At 37.1% G+C, this 22285-nt stretch overlaps 2 protein-coding genes across 5 annotated transcripts; one reads left to right on the top strand and one right to left on the bottom strand.

Annotated features, from left to right (window-relative positions):
* The first annotated feature begins 2533 nt into the window (after positions 1 to 2533).
* LOC125241004 (probable ATP-dependent RNA helicase DDX23) lies at positions 2534 to 5323 on the top strand. Its single transcript, XM_048149262.1, has one exon. It carries the CDS (start codon positions 2797 to 2799, stop codon positions 5275 to 5277), a length of 2481 nt encoding a protein of 826 aa, XP_048005219.1. The 5' UTR covers positions 2534 to 2796; the 3' UTR covers positions 5278 to 5323.
* LOC125241005 (MICOS complex subunit MIC27) lies at positions 5318 to 22038 on the bottom strand. Of its 4 annotated transcripts, none has more exons than XM_048149264.1 (7): positions 21921 to 22038; positions 21681 to 21841; positions 21376 to 21542; positions 19583 to 19692; positions 18682 to 18817; positions 17204 to 17415; positions 5318 to 5557 (listed from the first exon to the last, which is right to left on the bottom strand). In XM_048149264.1, exons 2-6 carry the CDS (start codon positions 21839 to 21841, stop codon positions 17246 to 17248), a joined length of 744 nt encoding a protein of 247 aa, XP_048005221.1. In that variant the 5' UTR covers positions 21921 to 22038; the 3' UTR covers positions 5318 to 5557; positions 17204 to 17245. The 4 variants fall into 4 exon arrangements, with proteins under 4 accessions (XP_048005221.1, XP_048005222.1, XP_048005223.1 ...); XM_048149265.1 differs by having other exon boundaries at positions 17230 to 17415; XM_048149266.1 differs by having other exon boundaries at positions 17242 to 17415.
* Between the last annotated feature and the right edge of the window lie 247 nt (positions 22039 to 22285).

Genomic DNA, 22285 nt, shown 5'->3' with positions numbered 1-22285 from the left:
TCACACGGAAAAGGTCAATAAGGCTTGTGATGTCGGGATTTCAACAATAATATATAAATACTGTACATATATATATATTATATATACCTAGAAAGTACCCAAGACTTGAATATAATAGCATTTTATCTGAGTATTAAATCGTTTTAATTCATAGGCAACCCTATCGTCCGACGCTGCGCACGTGCGGCTCGTTTCTTTGTTAGAATTTTGTAGGCATTCAAAAGGCGGTATTTCGTGAACATCAAAGCAGTGGTCGTTCTGTACTTGTACCTACTATTATATATTCTGAGGTATAGATTAAACGATGAGATATTCAAATTCAAGAATTACTTATCAATATTGCCGCAATTGTATTGAACACACATGAAAATCACAATAACATTTCACTTGACTTTATAAACATTTGAGTTACGTATCTTTTATGCTAGGCTAGGCGCGATGACTGAGGCCGGTGTGATTAATACGTTAGGCCGTTTTCATATTAAATGTATCCGATCCGATATCGGATGTCGGAAGGGTTTCAATAGAAAAAATCCAAGATGGCGCCTGTAATGTATGGGATATCGGTAAGACATGTGACTGATCGGATATGGGAAATGAAAACGCACTTAGGGTCTCCGCGCCGGTCGGTCGGCCCAATGAAATAAAATGCAAAAATATTTCATGAATTTTATGATTTACTTTTATAAAATAGTCATTTACTTTTTATCTTCCCTAGACTTTAGGCAGGTAGGTATAAAATACATATACGTACTTTGTAGTGTAGTCACATAAATGCAAGCTCTGTCTACCCCGCAGGGGATATAGGCGTGATTATATGTATGTATGTTTTTACTAATATCCACCATTACCAATATTATAAAACAGAAACAATAAAGATCACTAGTACTAATAAATTACTACGTATTACCAAGTATTACGTAATACTCAGAAAAACAGTACGAGCCGCGCGACTATACAGACAGGCGGGCGTTTCGCGGCCCTCTCCTCTGCCACTTGTTACGCCGGCGGCACGGCTAGCGTGTGTGAAAATGGTCCATACACAAACCACCTTTCGTGCCGCGCTCTCGCTTGCTGGCCTTGGATAACGGGACAATGACGTCATCTTTTTCGTGCATGCACCCCGTAGTAACGAGTTATTAGACGTTATCACGTCAAAAAAGAGTTGTATACAATCTGTCAGATCAATCTGAAAATTATTCATAATCTTAAAAAATGTGAATGAACGAGTGTGTGTGGAAATTTATTTTAAATTTGATAAAGTCAGCGACCCCAAAGTGGTTTAGCAATCTGAAAAATCACATTAGCGTCATATTGATGAAAAATTAAAAGTCGGTTTACGGACGGTAGTTTAACGTGATAACGTCAAACATTACAGTAGTATAGACAGGAGCGGTCAGAGCAAAAGAGTATAGCAAAAGGGGCTCGATTCTGGGACTTTTTTCACGTTTTTTTGTTCTTATTTGAAAGAATGCATTAAAATAAGCATCTTTTATAAATTAAAGTTTTTTTAAAGACCCACTAATTTAGGAGTTAGGCTCCCCACAGACAGTCTTAAAAATTCATAATCTTAAAAAAATTTTGTATGGAAATTGACAGTTCAACTGACACTGACATCTGTCAAGTTTGAATTCAATTTGCATACAAATTTTTTAAGATTATGAATTTTTAAGACTGTCTGTGGCATTGGTGCAAAGTTGCAAAATTTTCCCGTAGCATTACTAAGGCGCCAGAGACAGAAAGCGATATCGACGGAGCCCCGCTTGCGCTTACGCGGGGCTCCTATTCTGTGCAGTTTGGCCTTCAGCCGTTTGAAGATACCTAACGAACCTAACCTATACCTATATAAAAGTCGTCATTTTGTATCCTAGACCGTTTGCGAGACACGCGTTAATTTTATTAAAGTGCTAGTGCCATTTACTAATCTTAGAACCCTAATATATCAGTAAATATTAATGGAAAAGAAAAAGTTTATATAACAAAACATCCTTATTTAAACGTGTTCTATATGATTTATCACTAGTAACATGTTGGTGAAATTGGTTATATTGGTAAAAAAAATCATCGTAAATTTTCTGTCTCTGGCGACTTAGTAAATACTATGGGAAAATTCGCAACTTCGTACTGCTCTAACTCCTAAATAAGTAGGTTTTTCAAGCAACTTCATTCTATAAAAGATGTTTATTTTAATGCAATCTTTCATGTTTTTAACTACAAACACTCAAAAATAATAAATGAAAATTTTTAACAAAAATTTTCTGTCCTAAAATCGGGCCCCTTTTGCTTATACCCCAACCGTCCATACACAAACCACTTGCTCTTGCTTAGTGGCCTTGAGGAACGGGACAATGACGTCATCTTTTTCGTGCATGCAGCCCGTAGTAACGAGTTATTAGACGTTATCACGTCAAAAATTGTTGTTGGACTCATAGAAATAGGATGACATGAAATAAGCGTAAGCGAAATGATAGGTCTGTGGTTGGACTGGCCTTGACTGCAATCGTATGGTCATTCCGTAGTTTCCGTACCGAAGGATGGGCTAGGGTTTCAGACAAGGAATGAATCTGTACCAAATCAAAAGTCTGTGTAGTTCTGTACCGGGTTGACACATCTCTAGTTCTGTACGTTCGTTGCTTCGTTTCGTTGCGCGTTCGGTCAGAAGAGTGCCACTTTACTATTCACCGCACGATATAGTATAAATGTAGTGAGTAAATATTTTACAACCATTTGGTTATTTCATAATTTAATGAAAGTATCGAGGGATAACTGTATGCGCCTTCCTAAGTTTTATTAAAAATGGGTCGGGAAAGAAGTCCGGATCGGCGCAGGTCGCGATCTCGGGAGAGACGTGAAAGAGAACGTTATGACGAGCGCGAGTCTCATCGTGAAAAGACTAAACGACGTGAGAGGTCCAGAAGTCCTGCAAGAAAAGAGCGCGATCGCTCTCGCAGCCCAACCAGAAAAGACCGTGCTCGCTCCAGGAGCCCTAATAGAAAGGATCGCGCGCGATCCAGAAGCCCAAAGAAACGAGATGCAAAAGAAAAGGAGAAACGACAGGAAGATAAAGACAAACCTAAAGGTAAAAAAGAGGACAGCAAATTAAACGAAGATTCTCAAGACAATAAACAGGAGGAAGAGACCCCAAAGCCAGTTAAACGCGAACCATTGTCTTTGGAAGAATTACTGGCCAAGAAAAAAGCTGAAGAAGAAGCAAGGAGTAAGCCAGTTTTCCTTACAAAAGAACAGAGAGCTGCACTTGCTCTAGAAAGACGTCGGGAACAAGTTGAGGCATTGAGGGCTAATGTGGCTAAGCCTGCCATAACAACTATTGATCTTACAGGTCCCTCTAAAAAGGATGAAGATAGAAAACACAGGGAAGACAGAGACCGTGAAAGGGACAGGGAGAGAGAACGTGACAGGGACAGAGAGAGGGAAAGGGATAGAGACAGAGAAAGGGACCGTAAGTATGATGAAAGAAAGTCAACAGCAGATCGTAGAGATGACAAGAAAGAAAAGAATGAAGAATATGGTAAAGGTAAGGATAAAGAACGTGAAGAAGAAGCTATAAAGGCACGCTATCTTGGGATTGTGAAAAAGAAGAGGAGGGTGAGGCGACTAAATGACCGCAAGTTTGTATTTGATTGGGATGCTTCCGAAGATACATCAAATGATTACAATGCTCTATATAAAGATAGACATCAAGTGCAGTTCTTTGGTCGTGGGCACATTGCTGGTATTGATATAAAAGCTCAAAAGAAAGACCACAGCAAATTTTATGGAAATCTTCTGGAAAAGCGTAGAACTGAATTAGAAAAAGAACAAGAAAAACTTCGGCTCAAAAAAGTTAAAAAGAAGGAAGATAAACAAAAATGGGATGACCGACATTGGTCAGAGAAAGATCATGATGAAATGACTGAAAGGGATTGGAGAATATTCAGAGAAGATTATAACATAACTTTAAAAGGTGGCAAAATTCCGAATCCAATTAGATCATGGAAAGAAGCTGGCTTTCATAATGATATCATGGACATCATCAATAAAGTGGGCTACAAGAGCCCGACACCTATTCAACGTCAAGCCATCCCTATTGGACTGCAGAACAGAGATATTATTGGCGTTGCTGAAACTGGTTCTGGTAAAACATTGGCATTCCTCATTCCTTTACTAACATGGATTCAGTCTCTGCCAAAGAATGAACGAATGGAAGATGCAGATCAAGGACCATATGCTATTATTCTAGCACCTACAAGAGAATTGGCACAACAAATAGAGGAAGAGACAAATAAGTTTGGGGTGCCCTTAGGTATTACTTCGGTTGTTGTTGTAGGAGGCCTGTCCAGAGAGGAACAAGGGTTTAAGCTCAGGCTGGGCTGTGAAATTGTTATTGCTACACCAGGTCGACTCATTGATGTACTGGAAAATAGATACCTGGTTTTAAATCGCTGCACTTATGTAGTATTAGATGAAGCTGATCGTATGATTGACATGGGCTTTGAACCTGATGTACAGAAAATTCTTGAATATATGCCAGTGTCTAATATTAAACCTGACACTGATGCAGCAGAAGATGCTTCTGTATTACTGGCAAATTATAATTCCAAAAAGAAATATAGACAAACTGTGATGTTCACAGCCACTATGCCTCCTGCTGTGGAGCGCTTAGCTAGGAGCTATCTCAGAAGACCAGCTATTGTCTACATAGGATCAGTAGGAAAGCCAGTTGATCGTACAGAGCAAGTGGTTTATATGATCGGTGAGAATGAGAAGCGTAGGAAGCTGACAGAGATATTGCAGCGCAATGTTGAACCTCCAATAATCATATTTGTGAACCAGAAAAAAGGAGCGGATGTTCTGGCTAAAGGCCTTGAGAAGCTGGGTTTCAACGCTTGCACGTTACATGGTGGTAAAGGGCAAGAGCAACGTGACTTTGCGTTGGCAAGTCTTAAAAACGGCACCAAAGATATTCTCGTGGCAACTGATGTTGCTGGGCGTGGTATCGACATCAAGGATGTTAGCATGGTCATCAACTATGATATGGCTAAAACCATTGAGGACTACACACATCGTATCGGTCGTACTGGTCGTGCCGGTAAAACGGGCAAAGCAGTTTCTTTCGTGACGAAGGAGGATTCGACTTTATTCTATGACCTTAAGCAAGTTCTACTTCAAAGCTCCGTTTCTACCTGCCCACCAGAACTTATGAACCACCCTGAAGCTCAGCATAAGCCGGGAACTGTGGTCACTAAAAAGAGGCGCGAAGAAATGATATTTGCTTAATTCAAGTAAGAAATGTTGTGTCATGAAATAAAAAACTTAGTTATAATCACGATGTTTTATTTTAATAACACTGAAATACTATCTTAACCTTTTGAACACAAAGAACAGACGTCGTAAGTAAGCAACTAGTCGAGCCCACGGCGTGGCAGACGCTAAGTAATTTTTTAATACTTTTTAAAGGTATTAAAAACGTTAATTGAAGACAGTAAGTACATCCTTTCTTGGTCGTAGTTGCAGCAAATGTTTTCTTGTAGGTAAACAGAACTTCACATGTACGTAACTGAAACATAAATAAGTAACTATTTATATTGCCACCTGCCGAGAAAACGAGGAACGAGCGGTAAATTCAGGTGATTTTTGTATTAAAATTAGGGATGTACCGACTATCCATCTGAAAACGAGATTTTTTTTTATTCATATTATTGCACATTTTATGAAAACTGTAATGGTTTTTTCTAAATAAAAAATATTATTTAATAGCTACATTTATCTAGTATTATAAAATGTATAATTTGTTATAGAAATATATGTCGGTGTTATACGACGAGTGATAAAAAATAATTTACATCGCCCGATAGGGTGATTTGAATGCTCATTTCAATAAGTTTTGTCAATGATTTCAGGTATAATCACTATTTTTAACACACGAAAGCCGTAATCATTGTATTTTATGGCTATTTTAGTGATTAATGTACTTAAAATAAAAAAAATAAAAAAAAATGTGATAACTTTTTTATAACATTATCCTATTTTGTTCTTTCTATACAATATATATCTAAAAGCAATAAATATGAATAAAAAGCCACATTTATGTAGTTTATAAAAATATATAGTTTGTTATATAAATAAATTACGAAACGCGAGATAAAAAATAATGAAAGTGACGTGGCAGGGCGATCTTGATGTACAGTACGGGTCAGCTTGTATGATTCGATGAGGTGAGGTAAAGGCACTCAAAGCTCTCAAAAAGTGTAGTTATTTAGAGTTATTCAAATTAAACAACATACTCCTATATAGTCTGAATTTAACTATTTATATTACATGAAATGATCGATTGATATGATAGGTCAGATATATACATCTGATCCTAATACATCTTGTGAAATAGTACTTAGTTATCTATTTGCATAATTTATGGATAATTCTTACTTGACATATTTATTATTCCAGATCTGCGTCCTGTACTTTGGTTAACGAGTGCCGAAAATAGTTATTAACCAAAAAAGACCGCCAAATTAACAGTATTTCACCGACAAAAGCTGCCTTGCACCATTTTTGTAAGGGTTAATAGGTATATCAAGGTGTCCATTTATGGGGTCAACTAAACCCAATTCAAAATTTGACATTATTTGCTACTTGTGGCTGGACGAAAGTCTGTAACAATTGGGATTTGGGAGCCTACTTGCCCGCAACGTTGCCTGTTGCTGCAGAAACATGCCTCGAAATTTTCGGATGCAGGTGTAATAAAAAACAGTGCCGCGTAAGGGTGCAACCGTAAAAAAGACTTTTTAAATTAAATGTTCGGAGCTGATGTGCTTATGCAGTGGATGTTGTGATATATACATAATTAAATTCAGACTATTCATGTTGTTTTATTTGAATAACTCAAAATAGCTACACTTTTTGAGAGCTTTGAGTACTAGCCCCGATACACATGTTTTCGTCTAGTCAGACCATTTTTTGAGGTTCTCCTTTGTGTAAAAGCAATGTCTTAGTTCAAAAATCATTAATGTTTAATGCTAATACGAATCTAGTTTATTTTTTATGGCACTATTGCGCAATAACTAACTATCATTGACACTGAAAGGAAGAATATGACGATTTTTATTTTATCTTTTATGGATGGGTAAAACCGATTTAAGGGGGCCCAAAGGAAGTAACTAAATTCTGCTAGTAAACTAAAAAATCTTCAAGCCTATGCATGCAGAACTGCTTTAGGAGAGGAGAACGTGATTAAGACATTTTTTTTGCAATTTTATTTTACAATCAAAATAAACTATATTATAGGACTTTTACAATTTTCTGTACTGGGTCGTGATATACCTACATGTGTAAACGTTATTAGAATAAGTATATATTTCTGTATTACTAGACGAACTCCACTACATAGCGGGTAGTACCTTTACCGCACATCATCGAATAATGCAAGCTGACCCGTACATTAAAATTTTCATTTTCATTATTTTTATCTCGCGTTTCGTAATATATTTATATAACAAACTATATATTTTTATAAACTGTATAAATGTGGCTTTTTAATGATATTTATTGCTTTTAGATATATATTGTGTAGAAAGAACAAAATAGGATAATGTTAAAAAAAATTATCACATTTTTAATATTTTTTAAAATTTTTGTATTTTTTTATTATTTTAAGTACATTAATCACTATTTTGTATAGTTTTAGAGAAATATGGTTTCAAAGGAAGCGGCCACATTTGTAGTCTGCGATTAGTCGGCACTACAAAACAGTACAAAAATGAATTAGCAGCTGGTATGGCAGCATAATGTACCCATTCGTTACGAGTATGCTTTTAACTAAGGGTCGGCTCACACTGGAATGGCAGCGGCTAGCAGCGGCCTAAAATTTACAATAAATAAAATTAGCCTAAAGCCTAAAATTACTTTGACAGCGGCCGGCCCGCTGTCGAGGTAATTTTAGACTACCTACATATTTAAAAATACCAGTATCACCTGACTAACTCACCTGCTCCTCCCTCTCCTCCTCTGAGGCGCCGCGCGACCTGTTTGAGTTAGTCAAGTGATATTAGTTTTTTTTAATATGTAGATAGAGTTTAAAATTATTTCACACTGAAAGTGCTCCCCGCGTCGCTGCCGGCCGCTGCCATTCCGGTGTGAGCCGACCCTAAGTGCGTTTTCACATTATCCGATCCGATATCGGATGTCGGACCGATATCTCATACATTTCAGGCGCCATCTTGGATTTTTTCTATTGAAATCCTTCCGATATCCGATATCGGATCGGATAATGTGAAAACGGTCTAAGAGCAAATATCTGTGATCATTACAAAAATAAATGTCCTACCTAATATTTGGATAGGTAAAGTTTTTTGATGATAGGGTAATAATTTATTTTTCTAATAGATTTCTTTTATTATTTGCCTAACCATAGTGATTCAATGATATTTGTGCCTAAATTTACCTACCATGATTTGTTTGAAATATAATATTAGTGAGAATATAATTATTTAAAACTTTTTAACAAAAAATAAAACCGCCTTCAAAAATAAGCGCGTTACAAAACACGGAGAAACTAAAAAGCCAAAAATTATTAAACTTTTGAATTCAAATTTCTTATCGGATTGCAATAATATAAACATCCAAATTATAAACAAATAAATTATTTTTTTGTAACGCGCTTATTTTTGAAGGCGGTTTTATTTTTTGTTAAAAAGTTTATTTATTTGTTGATGTTTAGTGGTTCCTCAGTGGTTCCTATTGATATTATATGTATCAGTCCGAATATAAGTGAAAGAATTATCCTTTAACTCCTAACCATTGAAGAGTTGACCTTCCATCATCAGCTCAGCCACATAAAATTATTACCATCAGGCGTAGCGTAAATACTGGTGTACCTTTGAAAAATACACTAAACACATTACATGTGCCTATAACATTTGAAGGGTTCCCTCGATTTCTCCAAGATCCCATCATCAGATCCCGACTTGGTGCCAATGGGACCATCTCGGGGTTATACCTGATCAATTGAAAAAAAATTTTTGAAAATCGGTGCACGATTCTCGGAGATATCGAATAACATACAGAAAAAAAAAAAAACATTCAGTCGAATTGAGAACCCAAGCGCGGATCCAGCTTCGTGCCCAGGGGGGGGGGTCACGTAGTAAAGGCCCAGGGCCCAGAGGGGGGGGTCACGTGGTCTATTTGTATGGCCAACCTAGGCTAGCTCCAGGGGGGGGGGGGTCATGACCCCCATGACCACCCCCCCCCCCCCCCATGGATCCGCGCATGTGAGAACCTCCTCCTTTTTTTGAAGTCGGTTAAAAATAGTTACTGAAATTATATGGAACCTATAATTACGAATATTTTCAGTTAACTTTTAGAGCAACGTTACATGACTCACTTATTTTAATGAACGTTTATGTCTCTGACATGTACTGTAAGTGTAAATGATTAATAAAGTATGAATAAGAACATCGGTTTCATAGGCAGGATCACTAAGCCAAACCGGTTGTTAAAAATGGAAAATGTAAGTTGTATATAAATATTTTCATAAACCTTTGAAGCTGTGAAAATCGAGCGCAAACAAAGAACCAAGAATGTCATTAAAAAATTCTGGTGAATTTAGTCCAAAATTATGTTATGGCCGACTAATCGGCCACTCAAGCACCGACTAGTCGGTAGTCGGCCAAATCACTAATCGGTACATCCCTAGTTATAATGTACCGGCACCGGCCTACTTGCACCAACGTCAAATTCCATATAAAATGGTGGGTTAATCCTCGGGTCAACCCTCCATTTTCGTTGGTGCAAGTGGCCCTAACCATACCTTCTGTACTGGGTGACGGGCAACCTCCCAGCTTTCATCTGAGTGATACCTACCTATTAATAAAAATTCAGTCGAACAAATACATTCAAATATGTTGATGCTCTGCCTTATGGGAATATAGTTCAGATTCGGAAACAGCTACGAATTTTTAGTATGTTGTTTAGTCTCTGAAACTGTCGGGAGACAGTGGCTCCCGCCCGCCATCTACTTCAGCAAACACAAAACGACTAATAGCGCACAATAATGTTCCATGTAAAGGAACCACTGTCAGTTTCAGTTCTTTCCTTAAGGAAATCCTATTTTAAAATTACAATTTGAACAAATAATTTTTAAGAAAAAAAAACCGCCGCCTTTGGGGTTCTGGTGAAAGCTACTTGCGAATGTTGGATTATGTAGAAATAATAAATAAATAAATATTGGGGACACCTTACACAGATCAACTTAGCCCCAAACTAAGCAAAGCTTGTACTATTATTAAGTGCTAAGCGACGATATACATACTTAAATAGATAAATACATACTTATATTCATAGAAAACATCCATGACTCAGGAACAAATATCTGTGCTCATCACACAAATAAATGCCCTTACCGGGATTCGAACCCAGGACCGCGGCTCAGCAGGCAGGGTCAGGGTGCCGTTCAGATTTGAGGAGTTCGGTTATGACCATCATCAGCAGTTCCACTGCACCGAATGTCACTGTTCTGGACGAAAGTGCATGCCGTTCTTATAAAAATACCAAAGTCACTATAAGCGTGCCGTTCAGATTTGAGGAGTTCCTTTCTGACCATCATCAGCAGTTCCACTGCACCAAATGTCACTGTTCGCACGTAAATGCATGCTGTTCCTTAGAAAACACAAAAATCACCATATCGTCACTACTTTGAAAAAATCTCGTATCTCAGGCTGCTCCTCAAGGTTGAAACGCAGTAAGTCTATATGCATTCCATACATACTTACTACAATTTTCTTTTTATTAACAAAGTTTTTTTAAAAGTAGTGAAATATGTGTGCCTTTCAGATTTGAAGAGTTCCCTCGATTTATCCAGGATCCCATCATCAGAACTGGGTTCTGAGAAAAATGGGACCAATCTGTAGGTATGCATATACATTCAATAAAAAAAAATCGGTCCTAACGACGGAAATATCGTGGAACAAACATTAAAAAAAAACGAATTGAAAACCACCTTCCGTGAGACTCTTGAGAGATTTGAGGCGGCGGTTAAAAAACAAACCGACACCGAGTGAAACAGAAAATTTGTCACCGCACCAACATGAGGAAAATATCAACTGTGCACTATGGGAGCTAGGTATTCATGATCTACGCGGCCAAAACTATTTTATAGCTTAAAATGGTTACAAATGGGGTAAATGATACAAAAAATACTGTTTTTTTAATATTTGCATGGTATTTTTATTAAATTAATTGTTTACATTATTTTTCACTTATTGTACTAAGCATGTTCTTCATCTTCACTTTCTGAAGAATCATTTTTCTCATTTGGCTGAGGTAATTGCAGCAGGGCGATAGTTCCTGGAAGACACAAACGAATGATCCTTTTCTTTAAGGTCCTCATGCTGCTTAGCAGGGGGTCTGAGCTTAGAAGTAGCCTATTGAATATGTCTTGATTGTAAGCTATTCTTGAGCATTTTTTCGAGTAGTTCTGCCGATATATTCGAGAATGTTTATTTCTCGCCTCTGCTGCCTCTTCCGAAAGCTGTCCTATCGGTACTGATATGCGTGTTTTATTATAATACCTCCATGTATTACCACTTTATGAAGTTTCGGCGTCATTGGGTGCCACAGGTAGGTACTAATTATTTAATATTCAACGTAAAGTCAGGCAGTTTCTAAAGCATATTTGTCGTATTTTCGTCTATATATCTTTCAGAATATCGGAGGCATCCCTTTTTCCAGATTTCATCAGCTCAACTTGGGCTGCGTAGACTATCAGTCCACCCTCTGCACCCGAACGTAGTACCTCTGTTTTTCTTAGTTTTCTCCTTTCACTGGACTCTTCAAACTATTTTTTGGGACGTCCGTCCGACCGATTTTGTGTAGCCACCGGAATCTCAATGTTTCTTCTAACCACAACTACGAAAGTTTCTTCTTTTTTATGCGCTTTGGCCCATAGTTGTGTCATTTCTGATTTGAAATGTGTGAAACTGCTACTAATTTTTTTTTATTCATCTTCAGTAAGTATACTCCTCGCCTGACAGTAGAAGATTTTTCAAAAAAAAAAGTTTTTTTTTTTGAAAATCGGCAAATTTTCATTTCTCATTAGGTCCAGCAAGTATCGACGGGTGACTGTCCTTACTCCGGATGTTCCCGGTGAGCCTATAACACTTACAATATTGAGTTAAAAAACATAAATCAACATTCGCAATTTTATACTTTTTCGACCTTAAAAACTCAATGTACTATGATATTTTACAACTGCGAAATACCGCGGCTGTTTTTGTTGTTATCTATTACCTAAAACTCTAAATTATCAATATCAATCAGAACATATACCGGATCTACCCCGATAATACATTAAAAACTTTAATATTTAAAATAAATACTAAGATAATCTTTGTTGCACGTGGTATTTTTTAAATGTCTAAGTTTGTACATGAAATCTGACAATTCAAACAAACAAAAAAAACATTGAAATAGCATATTACCTGCAGAATTAGGATCCATTAACTTTTCTTTATAAAACAACGTAGAATAATAACTATTCACTAGGAAAGCCATCAGTTTTTACAAAGTTGCCGCGAACTGACACGTACACTAGGTTCAATTATCAAATTCTGACGAACACTGACAAGGCGCCATGCACTGGACAGGGGTGGGAGGGGATGAATATTGTTCCCCGGAATGTCACCTTGCTTATACAGTGTTTTTTGGACCGTTGTTTTAAATTTACTGAAATCTAGTATTGGCCGCGTAGATCATGAAAACCTCCCATAGTGCTGTGATTACTGTGAAACAGCAAACTACTCGTATCTAAATAAAAATTCATCTTTTTTTAACCGACTTCAAAAAAAGGAGGAGGTTCTCAATTCGACTGAATGTTTTTTTAACATGTATGAATTAAAATCATCATTTAAACGTCAATAGACTTCGGCATTAAGTTAAAATTTGTATGAAATTACTTTGCACTCTTGTAGATATCATTTTTAAGAAAATAAACCGCCGCTTTTGGGGTTCTGATGAAAGGCACTTGCGAATGTTGGATTATGTAGAAATGTGTAGATAATTTTTAAAACTGCTTTTAATATAAATATCTGATTATTTGATGGAAATCACAAATTTAATGAATGTACGTATACAGTTAAGGTTTGAGGAGTTTCCTCAATTCCTCATGAATCCGATATCCGATTACATATTCTTAATCGAGCTTGACAGAATTTGATTTGAAAACTCAATATGTAAGCATAACAAAGAGAACAAATCTCCTAACAAATAAATGTCACTATTCTGAACTTCTTAAATGCATGCTATTATTATTAATAAAACAAATATTCCTCTTGGACTATTTTTATTGAAGTCTGTCAAAACCATTCAAATTACATTTGAAAAACATAGAACAGTTTCATACAAAGAGTATTCACCTGATGGCCAGCTCCAACAATTATAAAATACGAAAGTCACTATAAGTGTGCCAGTTCCGTTCTGACCATCGTCAGAAGTTCTACTGCACCAAATGTCACTGTTCTGAAAGTAAACGCAAGCTGTTCTTATAAAAATACCAAAGTCATTATAATAAGCGTGCCGTTCAGATTTGAGGAGTTCCGTTCTGATCTTCATCAGCAGTTCCACTGCACTAAATGTCACTGTTATGGACGTAAGTGCATGCTGTTCTTATAAGAATACCAAATTAAGTCACTATAAGTGTGCCGTTCAGATTTGAGGAGTTCCGTTCTGACCATCATCAGAAGCTCTACTGCACCAAATGTTACTGTTCTGAAAGTAAACGCAAGCTGTTCTTATAAAATACCAAAGTCATTATAAGCATGCCGTTCAGATTTGAGGAGTTCCGTTCTGATCTTCATCAGCAGTTCCACTGCACCAAATGTCACTGTTCTGGACGTAAGTGCATGCCGTTCTTATAAAAATACCAAAGTTACTATAAGTGTGCCGTTCAGATTTGAGGAGTTCCGTTCTGACCATAATCAGCAGTTCCACTGTAAATGCATGCTGATTTTATAAAAAGTGGCCAAGAGCGTGTCGGGCCACGCTCAGTGTAGGGTTCCGTAGTTTTCCGTATTATTCTCAAAAACTACTGAACCTATCAAGTTCAAAACAATTTTCCTAGAAAGTCTTTATAAAGTTCTACTTTTGTGATTTTTTTCATATTTTTTAAACTAATGGTTCAAAAGTTAGAGGGGGGGGGGGACGCACTTTTTTTTCCTTTAGGAGCGATTATTTCCGAAAATATTTATATTATCAAAAAACGATCTTAGTAAACCTTTATTAATTTTTAAATACCTATCCAACAATATATCACACGTTGGGGTTGGAATGAAAAAAAATATCAGCCTTTATTACATGTAGGGGGGGTACCCTAATAAAAAAATATTTTCCATTTTTTATTTGTGCACTTTGTTGGCGTGATTGATATACATATTGGTACCAAATTTCAGCTTTCTAGTGCTAACGCGCGGTTACTGAGATTATCCGCGGACGGACGGACGGACGGACGGACAGAGAGACAGACATGGCGAAACTATAAGGGTTCCTAGTTGACTACGGAACCCTAAAAACACAAGAATTACCATATGTGCCTTTCAGATTTGAGGAGTTCCCTCGATTTCTCCAGGATCCCATCATCAGAATCGGGTTCTGATAAAAATGGGACCAATTTGTATGCATACATTCGATAAAAAAAAAAAAAAAAAATTCAAAATCGGTCCTAACGACGTAGATATCGTGGAACAAACATAATAACCTAACCACAAAATTAAAATTTTGAAAAACCCCCGACCGTGACATAGTGGACCAATTTTCATGAAACATGGCTAAGAACACTCCCGACTAATTCAGCTTTCAGACAAAAAAAACTAAATCAAAATCGGTTCATCCGTTCGGGAGCTACGATGCCACAGACAGACACACACACAGACAGACAAACAGACAGACAGACAGACGGACAGACGGACAGACAGACACGTCAAACTTATAACACCCCTTCGTTTTTGCGTCGGGGGTTAAAAATACAGAGACAGACGACTTGAGAACCACCTTCCTTGAGATTTGGATGCGGCGGTTAAAAATGTACACCTAACGTAGTCATTTGTTTTTAACCCCCGACGCAAAAACGAAGGGGTGTTATAAGTTTGACGTGTCTGTCTGTCTGTGGCATCGTAACTCCCGAACGGATGAACCGATTTTGATTTAGTTTTTTTTGTCTGAAAGCTGAGTTAGTCGGGAGTGTTCTTAGCCATGTTTCATGAAAATCGGTCCACTATGTCGCGGTCGGGGGTTTTTTCAAAATTTTAATTTTGTGGTTAGGTTATTGAAGTATCAAGAAAACAAAACCTTTATCCCAGTTGGTGAGGTGGAAAATAATATAATTGTTTGTAAACTTTCAGATGAATCCAGAGTTCGCTACGTCACTACGCTCAAGATTCTACAATAGTATATAACCTTTGCTTTTTCGGGACTTAATTTGGCACTCGATGCCAATATCAACTTTGGTCTCTTGTTGCATAAATAACTATTTATCACCACACCAACTGGTAAAGGTCCTCTTTATACTTCAAAACCGGCCAAGAGCGTGTCGGGCCACGCTCAGTGTAGGGTTCCGTAGTTTTCCGTATTTTTCTCAAAAACTGCTAAACCTATCAAGTTGAAAACAATTTTCCTAGAAAGTCTTTATAAAGTTCTACTTTAGAGGGGGGGGGGGGACACTTTTTTTCCTTTAGGAGCGATTATTTCCGAAAATATTAATATTATCAAAAAACGATTTTAGTAAAGGGGTAATTACCCTAACAAAACATTTTTTTTCACTTTTTATTTTACCACTTTGTCGGCGTGATTGATATACATATTGGTACCAAATTTCAGCTTTCTAGTGCTAACAGTCACTGAGATTATCCGCGGACGGACGGACAGACAGACATGACGAAACTATAGGGTTCCTAGTTGACTACGGAACCCTAAAAACTGATGACTGGCGTTTAAATGATGATTTACAATCAGAAATGTTAAATAAATTGATATTTAAATATTTTTTCCCTCACTAGCTCGGAAACACGCGTTTTGTCCTTTAATACCAGCGGGTAAAAACACATTTTATCCACTAGTGGGTAAAGTAATTTGACCTTGAATAAAATCAAATTAACTGCTTTAAAATTGATAAAAGTAGGTGAATCGGGTAATAAATATGATTTACCACCTGTGGAACTATTTATTGGAAGCAGTGATAAACGCATTTTTTGCGTTGTAGTTTCCTCGCTACAGTGAGGGGAAAAATTTTGTGTTACACTCGGGTGCAAATGTATTTTACTTCTCGTGTGTTAAAAAACTCGCAAGTTCAGGATTCTATTCTCGAACCACTCGCTTCGCTCGTGGTTCAACTATAGAATCCTTTCACTTGCTCGTTTTTCAATTCCACACTCGGCGTTAAAATACAACTTTGCCCCCTTGTATAACAAATAACTATTTCTCGTTTATGTCGGGGCAAACTTTCTTTAACCTACTTGCTTTGAAACACCCGGAACACTCAAGATTCCACATTCTGAATCACTCGCGGTATATTGGAATCTTTCTATTCCTCGGTTCGGGTATCAATATTCGCACGTGCGGTTGAAATGAAATGAAATATCTTTATTTGCTTGAATATGGCAACAATTTATATGGCATGCAGGCGTGCAAATTTTTAACATGCCCCTTTGTAAAACAATAATCAGGTAGTGCTCTCCTTATGGGAAATAGTCGTTAGAGATAGTTCTCGCTACGCTCGCGGTTCAATATTGGAATCTTTCGCTTGTTTATAAACAACAACTTTACCTTAACTATTGTTGGTGTCGTATGCGGCGAGCAAAATTGGGATCGGTCCAGTAACGACGGAGATATCGTGGAACTAACATTAAAAAAAATACAGACGAATTGAGAACCACCTTCCTTGAGATTTGGGTGCGGCGGTTAAAAAATACATTAAATTGACTGTACTATTAATGAAAATTGCTACGCAAAAGAAGCACACAAATATTATTTGAGAATTCGTTTTATTGCCATGTTATTGAAGAATAAAATCGCTACAGCATTAGATGGGCATAAATAAGCAAAATTGAAGGGTATTATTTGACACCAGCAGACACTAGATACTATAATAAAAAATAGTCATAAATAAAACCAGAAACATAAAAAAATAACACATAAAAGTTTTAATAACAAAGCAAATTACCCATTTATATGCTTATTGATACTGACTGAAAATTCCACCTAATTATTTTTTTTCTGTTGGCTTTAGATCAGCCGCTTCCTTAGTGGGCGGTGGCATGACCGCCTGCTTCACGGACGAAGCCATTGAGGCACTCAAATCCACAAACTCCGAAAAGTTTTTGGGAAATGACAGCTCAGGGAAATGAACTTCCAGTTGAGGGTCGCCTGGCTTTACTACAAAAAAATAAATAAAAATACAATGACTATTGTAGAGGAAAATTATCATCATTTTTGAAGAACTAATAAGCGGACACAGAGCGACGCATTTCGCGAGTCCTAGCGCTAGGCTAAAGGCTATATGCCTCGACCGTCCGCGCGAGTGTTCTCAGTTGAATGATCTGTCTCGGCCGGGGCACGCGACTACGTTAGACATTTATCACGCGAGCGCAATGCCTCGCTGTGTGGACCCGCCCAGTTCGATATATTGTGAATGTTTGATGTTACTTCAATGAATAGGGGTCCTTATACTCCTTTTATGTTTCTAATATAATAATATAGTACATTACGATACAAGTGCGTAAAAAAGGGGTCACTATCAAATTTACCTTATCGCTAAAAGACTATATAGCTGACACGTTTGGATTGTGTTATGTTTTGTGGCTACGTAGACATGAATGCTGAATGTGTCTTTAGCAAAACGTCTGGATCTTAAAACGTAACAATTTAAAATGATCTAACTGCAAAACATCTTCATCTTCGAATGTCTGTATTACAAAACAGACATGAACGCTAAACAGTCAAGGAGCAAAAAATCTGGATGTTTTTATTGCTAAATAGAATAAACGCCAAACGACCCGTTAGCAAAACGTCTGGTTTTAAAATGCTTAAATAAGTGTCTTGAGAATTCAAACCTTCTCGCACTGTTAATAAGAACTGTTCTGTTACATATTTATAAACCATGGCGATGACACATTATATTTCCGGACGTTTTGCTACTGAATAGTTCTGTGTTGACGTCAATTAACTAACTACACTTTTGGCTTTTTAGATATGCTAATCATACGGACTATGTATATTTCCAGACGTTTAACTACTCATTCATTCTAAGTCTTAGCCATCCAGTTAAATTTACTTTTTGCTGATTGAGTATTCTACTTTCATGTCATCCCAGCTGAATTGACTTTATACTGACTGTATATTTAAATTTTCTGACATCTAGCCGAAATAGTCGTTTAGCGATAAGGTAAACTTGATAGTGACCCATTTCCTTTTCGCACGTGTATCGTACGACGTTTTTCAGTACAGATGAGTCTCCGAAGTTTTGACCTGGCATATAATGAACCACTTCTCGCACTAGTGCGTAAAAAAACACCATCTGTACTGAAAAGGTTCTTTTCATCCGTCAACAGTTTTCTTTTATAAAATAGTCCTTGAAAATGCACCTGAGCATAAGCTTCAGTCGTGAAACGCCACATTTATTATATGTATAAAAAAAGTTACCTCCATACAAAAAGTTGTATGCTATGTTGATATACTGCTTTGCAAGTGCTCCATTGTTCTTGGAAAATTCCTTCGTTTCCTCAGGGAAGCAAATCATTCCCATGGCAGTGGTTCCCACACCAGCATAGAAGACTCTCTGGAACACGTTATTAGACTTATTAGGACATATGAGATGGTTCATTGAGCAACCTGTGATTTCACAGGTTTTGCTTAAAGCGCGATATGGTAGCATTTAGCATCAATTGTAAATCATGGGAAGACCTAACAGCAAACCATGTTGAACGGAGAGAGAGCCTTTCAAGAGGCTGTGTGCCTTCATAGGTCCGTGTTTCAAAATATGGCCCAAAACGGGCAATAAGGCACGATGAGGATCACCTTCGTGCAGACTCTTAGTTTTACTTGCATAGAATGTGGTAGATTACAAGGCCCAAACTGAAAATTCTTAGAAAATCAAAAACTAAGCAAACTAGTAAGTTATTAGTTTTATATTATATCTTTTGGCGAGTTCTAAAAACTATCAGTGTCACCCTCATGCCGATCACAAATTGGGTTATATAGCCACTAGCGGCTCTGTCGCGTGGTCACAGATGCTGCTTTATGATTTGGTCATTTGTAAATATGTGCAAGGCCTAGTGATGATGAATGACAATTTTCTATCTAAAATCTGTAGAAGTCCATACAAAACAGATTCCGAAAACCCCTCCGGCTTTACCAACGAAAATTTCCACGCCCCGCCACTGATAAGTATTGAGTCAATTATCTTATGCGCGTCAGTGAAAGCTGGCGCGATACAGCTCAAGACCGAGCAAAGAGCGTGCTCTTATGTTGGAGGCCAAAACTCAAGTGGGTTATCGCGCCAGCCAATTAAGTAAGTAGTATTGAGTACCCTATGATTACTTACTCTAATTATTCCGCCTCTAAGTCCAAAGATGAATCCAGTGAGGCCACCAATAACCACAGCACCAGTGCGCACCTGCTTATTCTCCTCTTCACGGAGATATCTAACAATCCCTGAAAGTTAGTTAATTTTATAGTCAGCTACACGGATTGATTTATTTAAATAAACTAGCTTTTACCCGCGGCTTCGCCCGCGTAATAAAAGTATTCATTAAGATTTTCATTTGGATCCGTAGGCGCGATTATTTCGATTGCACATAATACTTTTGCTTGCAATGATTGTAGAAATATTACACATCGACCACAGCGTAGGTAATTCTATATACGCTGGGGAAACCTTTATAAACATCCCACATAGCCCGTATTTCGACACTATGATCGGTGGGTAAAAAGTACTTTTTTCTATTATCCCTTACAATTTTTTACATTTTGCTTATACTTATCGCAAACGTAATCTTCAAGCAAGCAAACAACGATCGTCTTAGAGCACATTGATTGTAAGAGACCGCCGACCGATTATCCGTATCCCTCTAACGATACCCATATTATCCGTATCCGTATCCGTATCGCTATCGCTATCGCTGTCACTATCGCTATCGCTATCGCTATCGCTATCCCTATCGCTATCCCTATCGCTATCCCTATCGCTTTCCCTATCGCTATCCCTATCCCTATCCCTTATCAAGATGTTTAATGATATAACACTTTAAGTTCTTCCGCTTTGTACACATATTTAAAGTCACATACAGGTCGAACGCGATTAATTAACATTATTTTTACCTTTTTTCCCAACGTTTCGGCCAGGTTGCACTGGCCGTGGTCGCGGAAGACTGACGTCCCGGCAAAATGTCACCGGAGATGTAAACAACACAAAACTACCCGATATTAATTTATATAAATGTTCGGGGTAGACAAATAAATATAATCTACCCGCTTTTAGTTAATGTTTATTTCCCACCATGTTTATTTTAAAGGTAAAAATAATGTTAATTAATCGACCTGTATGTGACTTTAAATATATGTTTAATGATTTCTTATCAAGTGCTAAAATATAAAGTTTCATGGTTTTATCATTTAAAATTAAGAAATCCCATACAAACTTTCAACCTCTTTTTCAACCCCTTCATCCCTTTTTTTCGAAATAAAAAGTAGCCTATGTTCTGTCTCAGGTTCTAAAGATTGTCTGTTTCAAATTTCATCAAAATCGGTTGCGTGGTTTAAGCGGGAAAGCGTAACAGACAGACAGACAGACAGACAGACAGACAGAGTTACTTTCGCATTTATAATATTAGTATGGATATGGATGAATGTCTCATGACACACTATGATTGTGCTTTTATAGAAATCTCACTTGTGCTGCTATCAAATGGGATGACTATAAGCCATTTGTTGAGTTATTTCTGATACAAAAAATCTGTTTGTTACCTAATTTAGCTTATTTTACATACATACATATACATGATACACAGAACCAGACATCATACATTTTGTAGCAATTTCTGTGCAGAATATATATCTATATCCGAATTTAGCTGCATAGTTAATTATAATTACGATTAATAACAGTAAGGCACAGTAACATGAATTTTAATTGATCATCTCCCTAGAAGCTGTTTGTATAAACTCCTTTTGTTCTGTCATGCTGCGTTTTGCTACAAAATATACAATATCTGATAATAAATCCACAAACTAGTAGTAGACGGTCAGGTATTAGTCAATTTATATCTAATTGATAAAACATTCAGTAATTTAGTTCTGAAACACATTATTAGGTAGTTATAATATAATTCTTCTTACATTCAGTCCTATCTTGGAATTCATTGAAGTTGTCATGCACAGCATTGTTGATGGAATCTGTGTGAGCCCACACAGTCTGTATTTGTTCGCGGACCACGCGCACTGGCCCCTGCAGTGCTGTCCTTATGTAGCCAGATTTCTTTGAATACCTTTTGGTTTCTTCAAATCTAGTACAAAAATGTAATATATAATATAACGGATTAATAAATATAACGGATATAAACTTATTCCCTGTTACCCGTGTATATAATAAATTTGACAGAATTATATAACATGGGCGCTTTAGTGTCAGACACGATACATACTCGCCGTATTCTGCATGTGGTGCTTCGTAAATTGGTAAATCTGACGGTCTCATTGGCGCAGGTTTCACTGGTTCACTTGGCTCATTCTTAACGGGAGTAGCAGCATTCACCGACGGCATCATGCTAACCAAACCAGAACCTAACACGACTGCACGCAGCATCTATAATAAACAAAGTAAAGTTTTAAAATAATTTACAATCATGTGTTTTCTGCAGTAAGCTAATTGCAATAATATTCACCTCTGTAGATAATAACTTCTATTAAAATTACATATATAATGTGGATAAAATCAAATTTTAACTAAATTTATTCGGCTGTTCGGAATAGTCGGATCCGACCGACGAGCTACAATGACAGTGACGTGACATTGACAGCCTGTACTTTTATTTTTTACATCCATCAGGCAAGCCTGCCTAAAGCACTAAGCCATACTGCCTAGGAGCTTCAGATTTTTTTACCATGTCTAATATATATTTTTGATTTAATATTTGAACTCCATATCACACGTTAATGTTGACACATTTTTTTCATGATGATACAACCTTTAACAAGCATGGCGTAGGCATAGCTGTCAGCATATTACGCTTATGCACAATCCTGGTTA

This window comes from Leguminivora glycinivorella, chromosome Z, assembly GCF_023078275.1.
Source record: "Leguminivora glycinivorella isolate SPB_JAAS2020 chromosome Z, LegGlyc_1.1, whole genome shotgun sequence".
Lineage (NCBI taxonomy): Eukaryota > Metazoa > Arthropoda > Insecta > Lepidoptera > Tortricidae > Leguminivora > Leguminivora glycinivorella.
The sequence above is the reverse complement of the archived record's forward strand: the minus strand, read 5'-3'. Positions and strand labels throughout refer to the sequence as shown.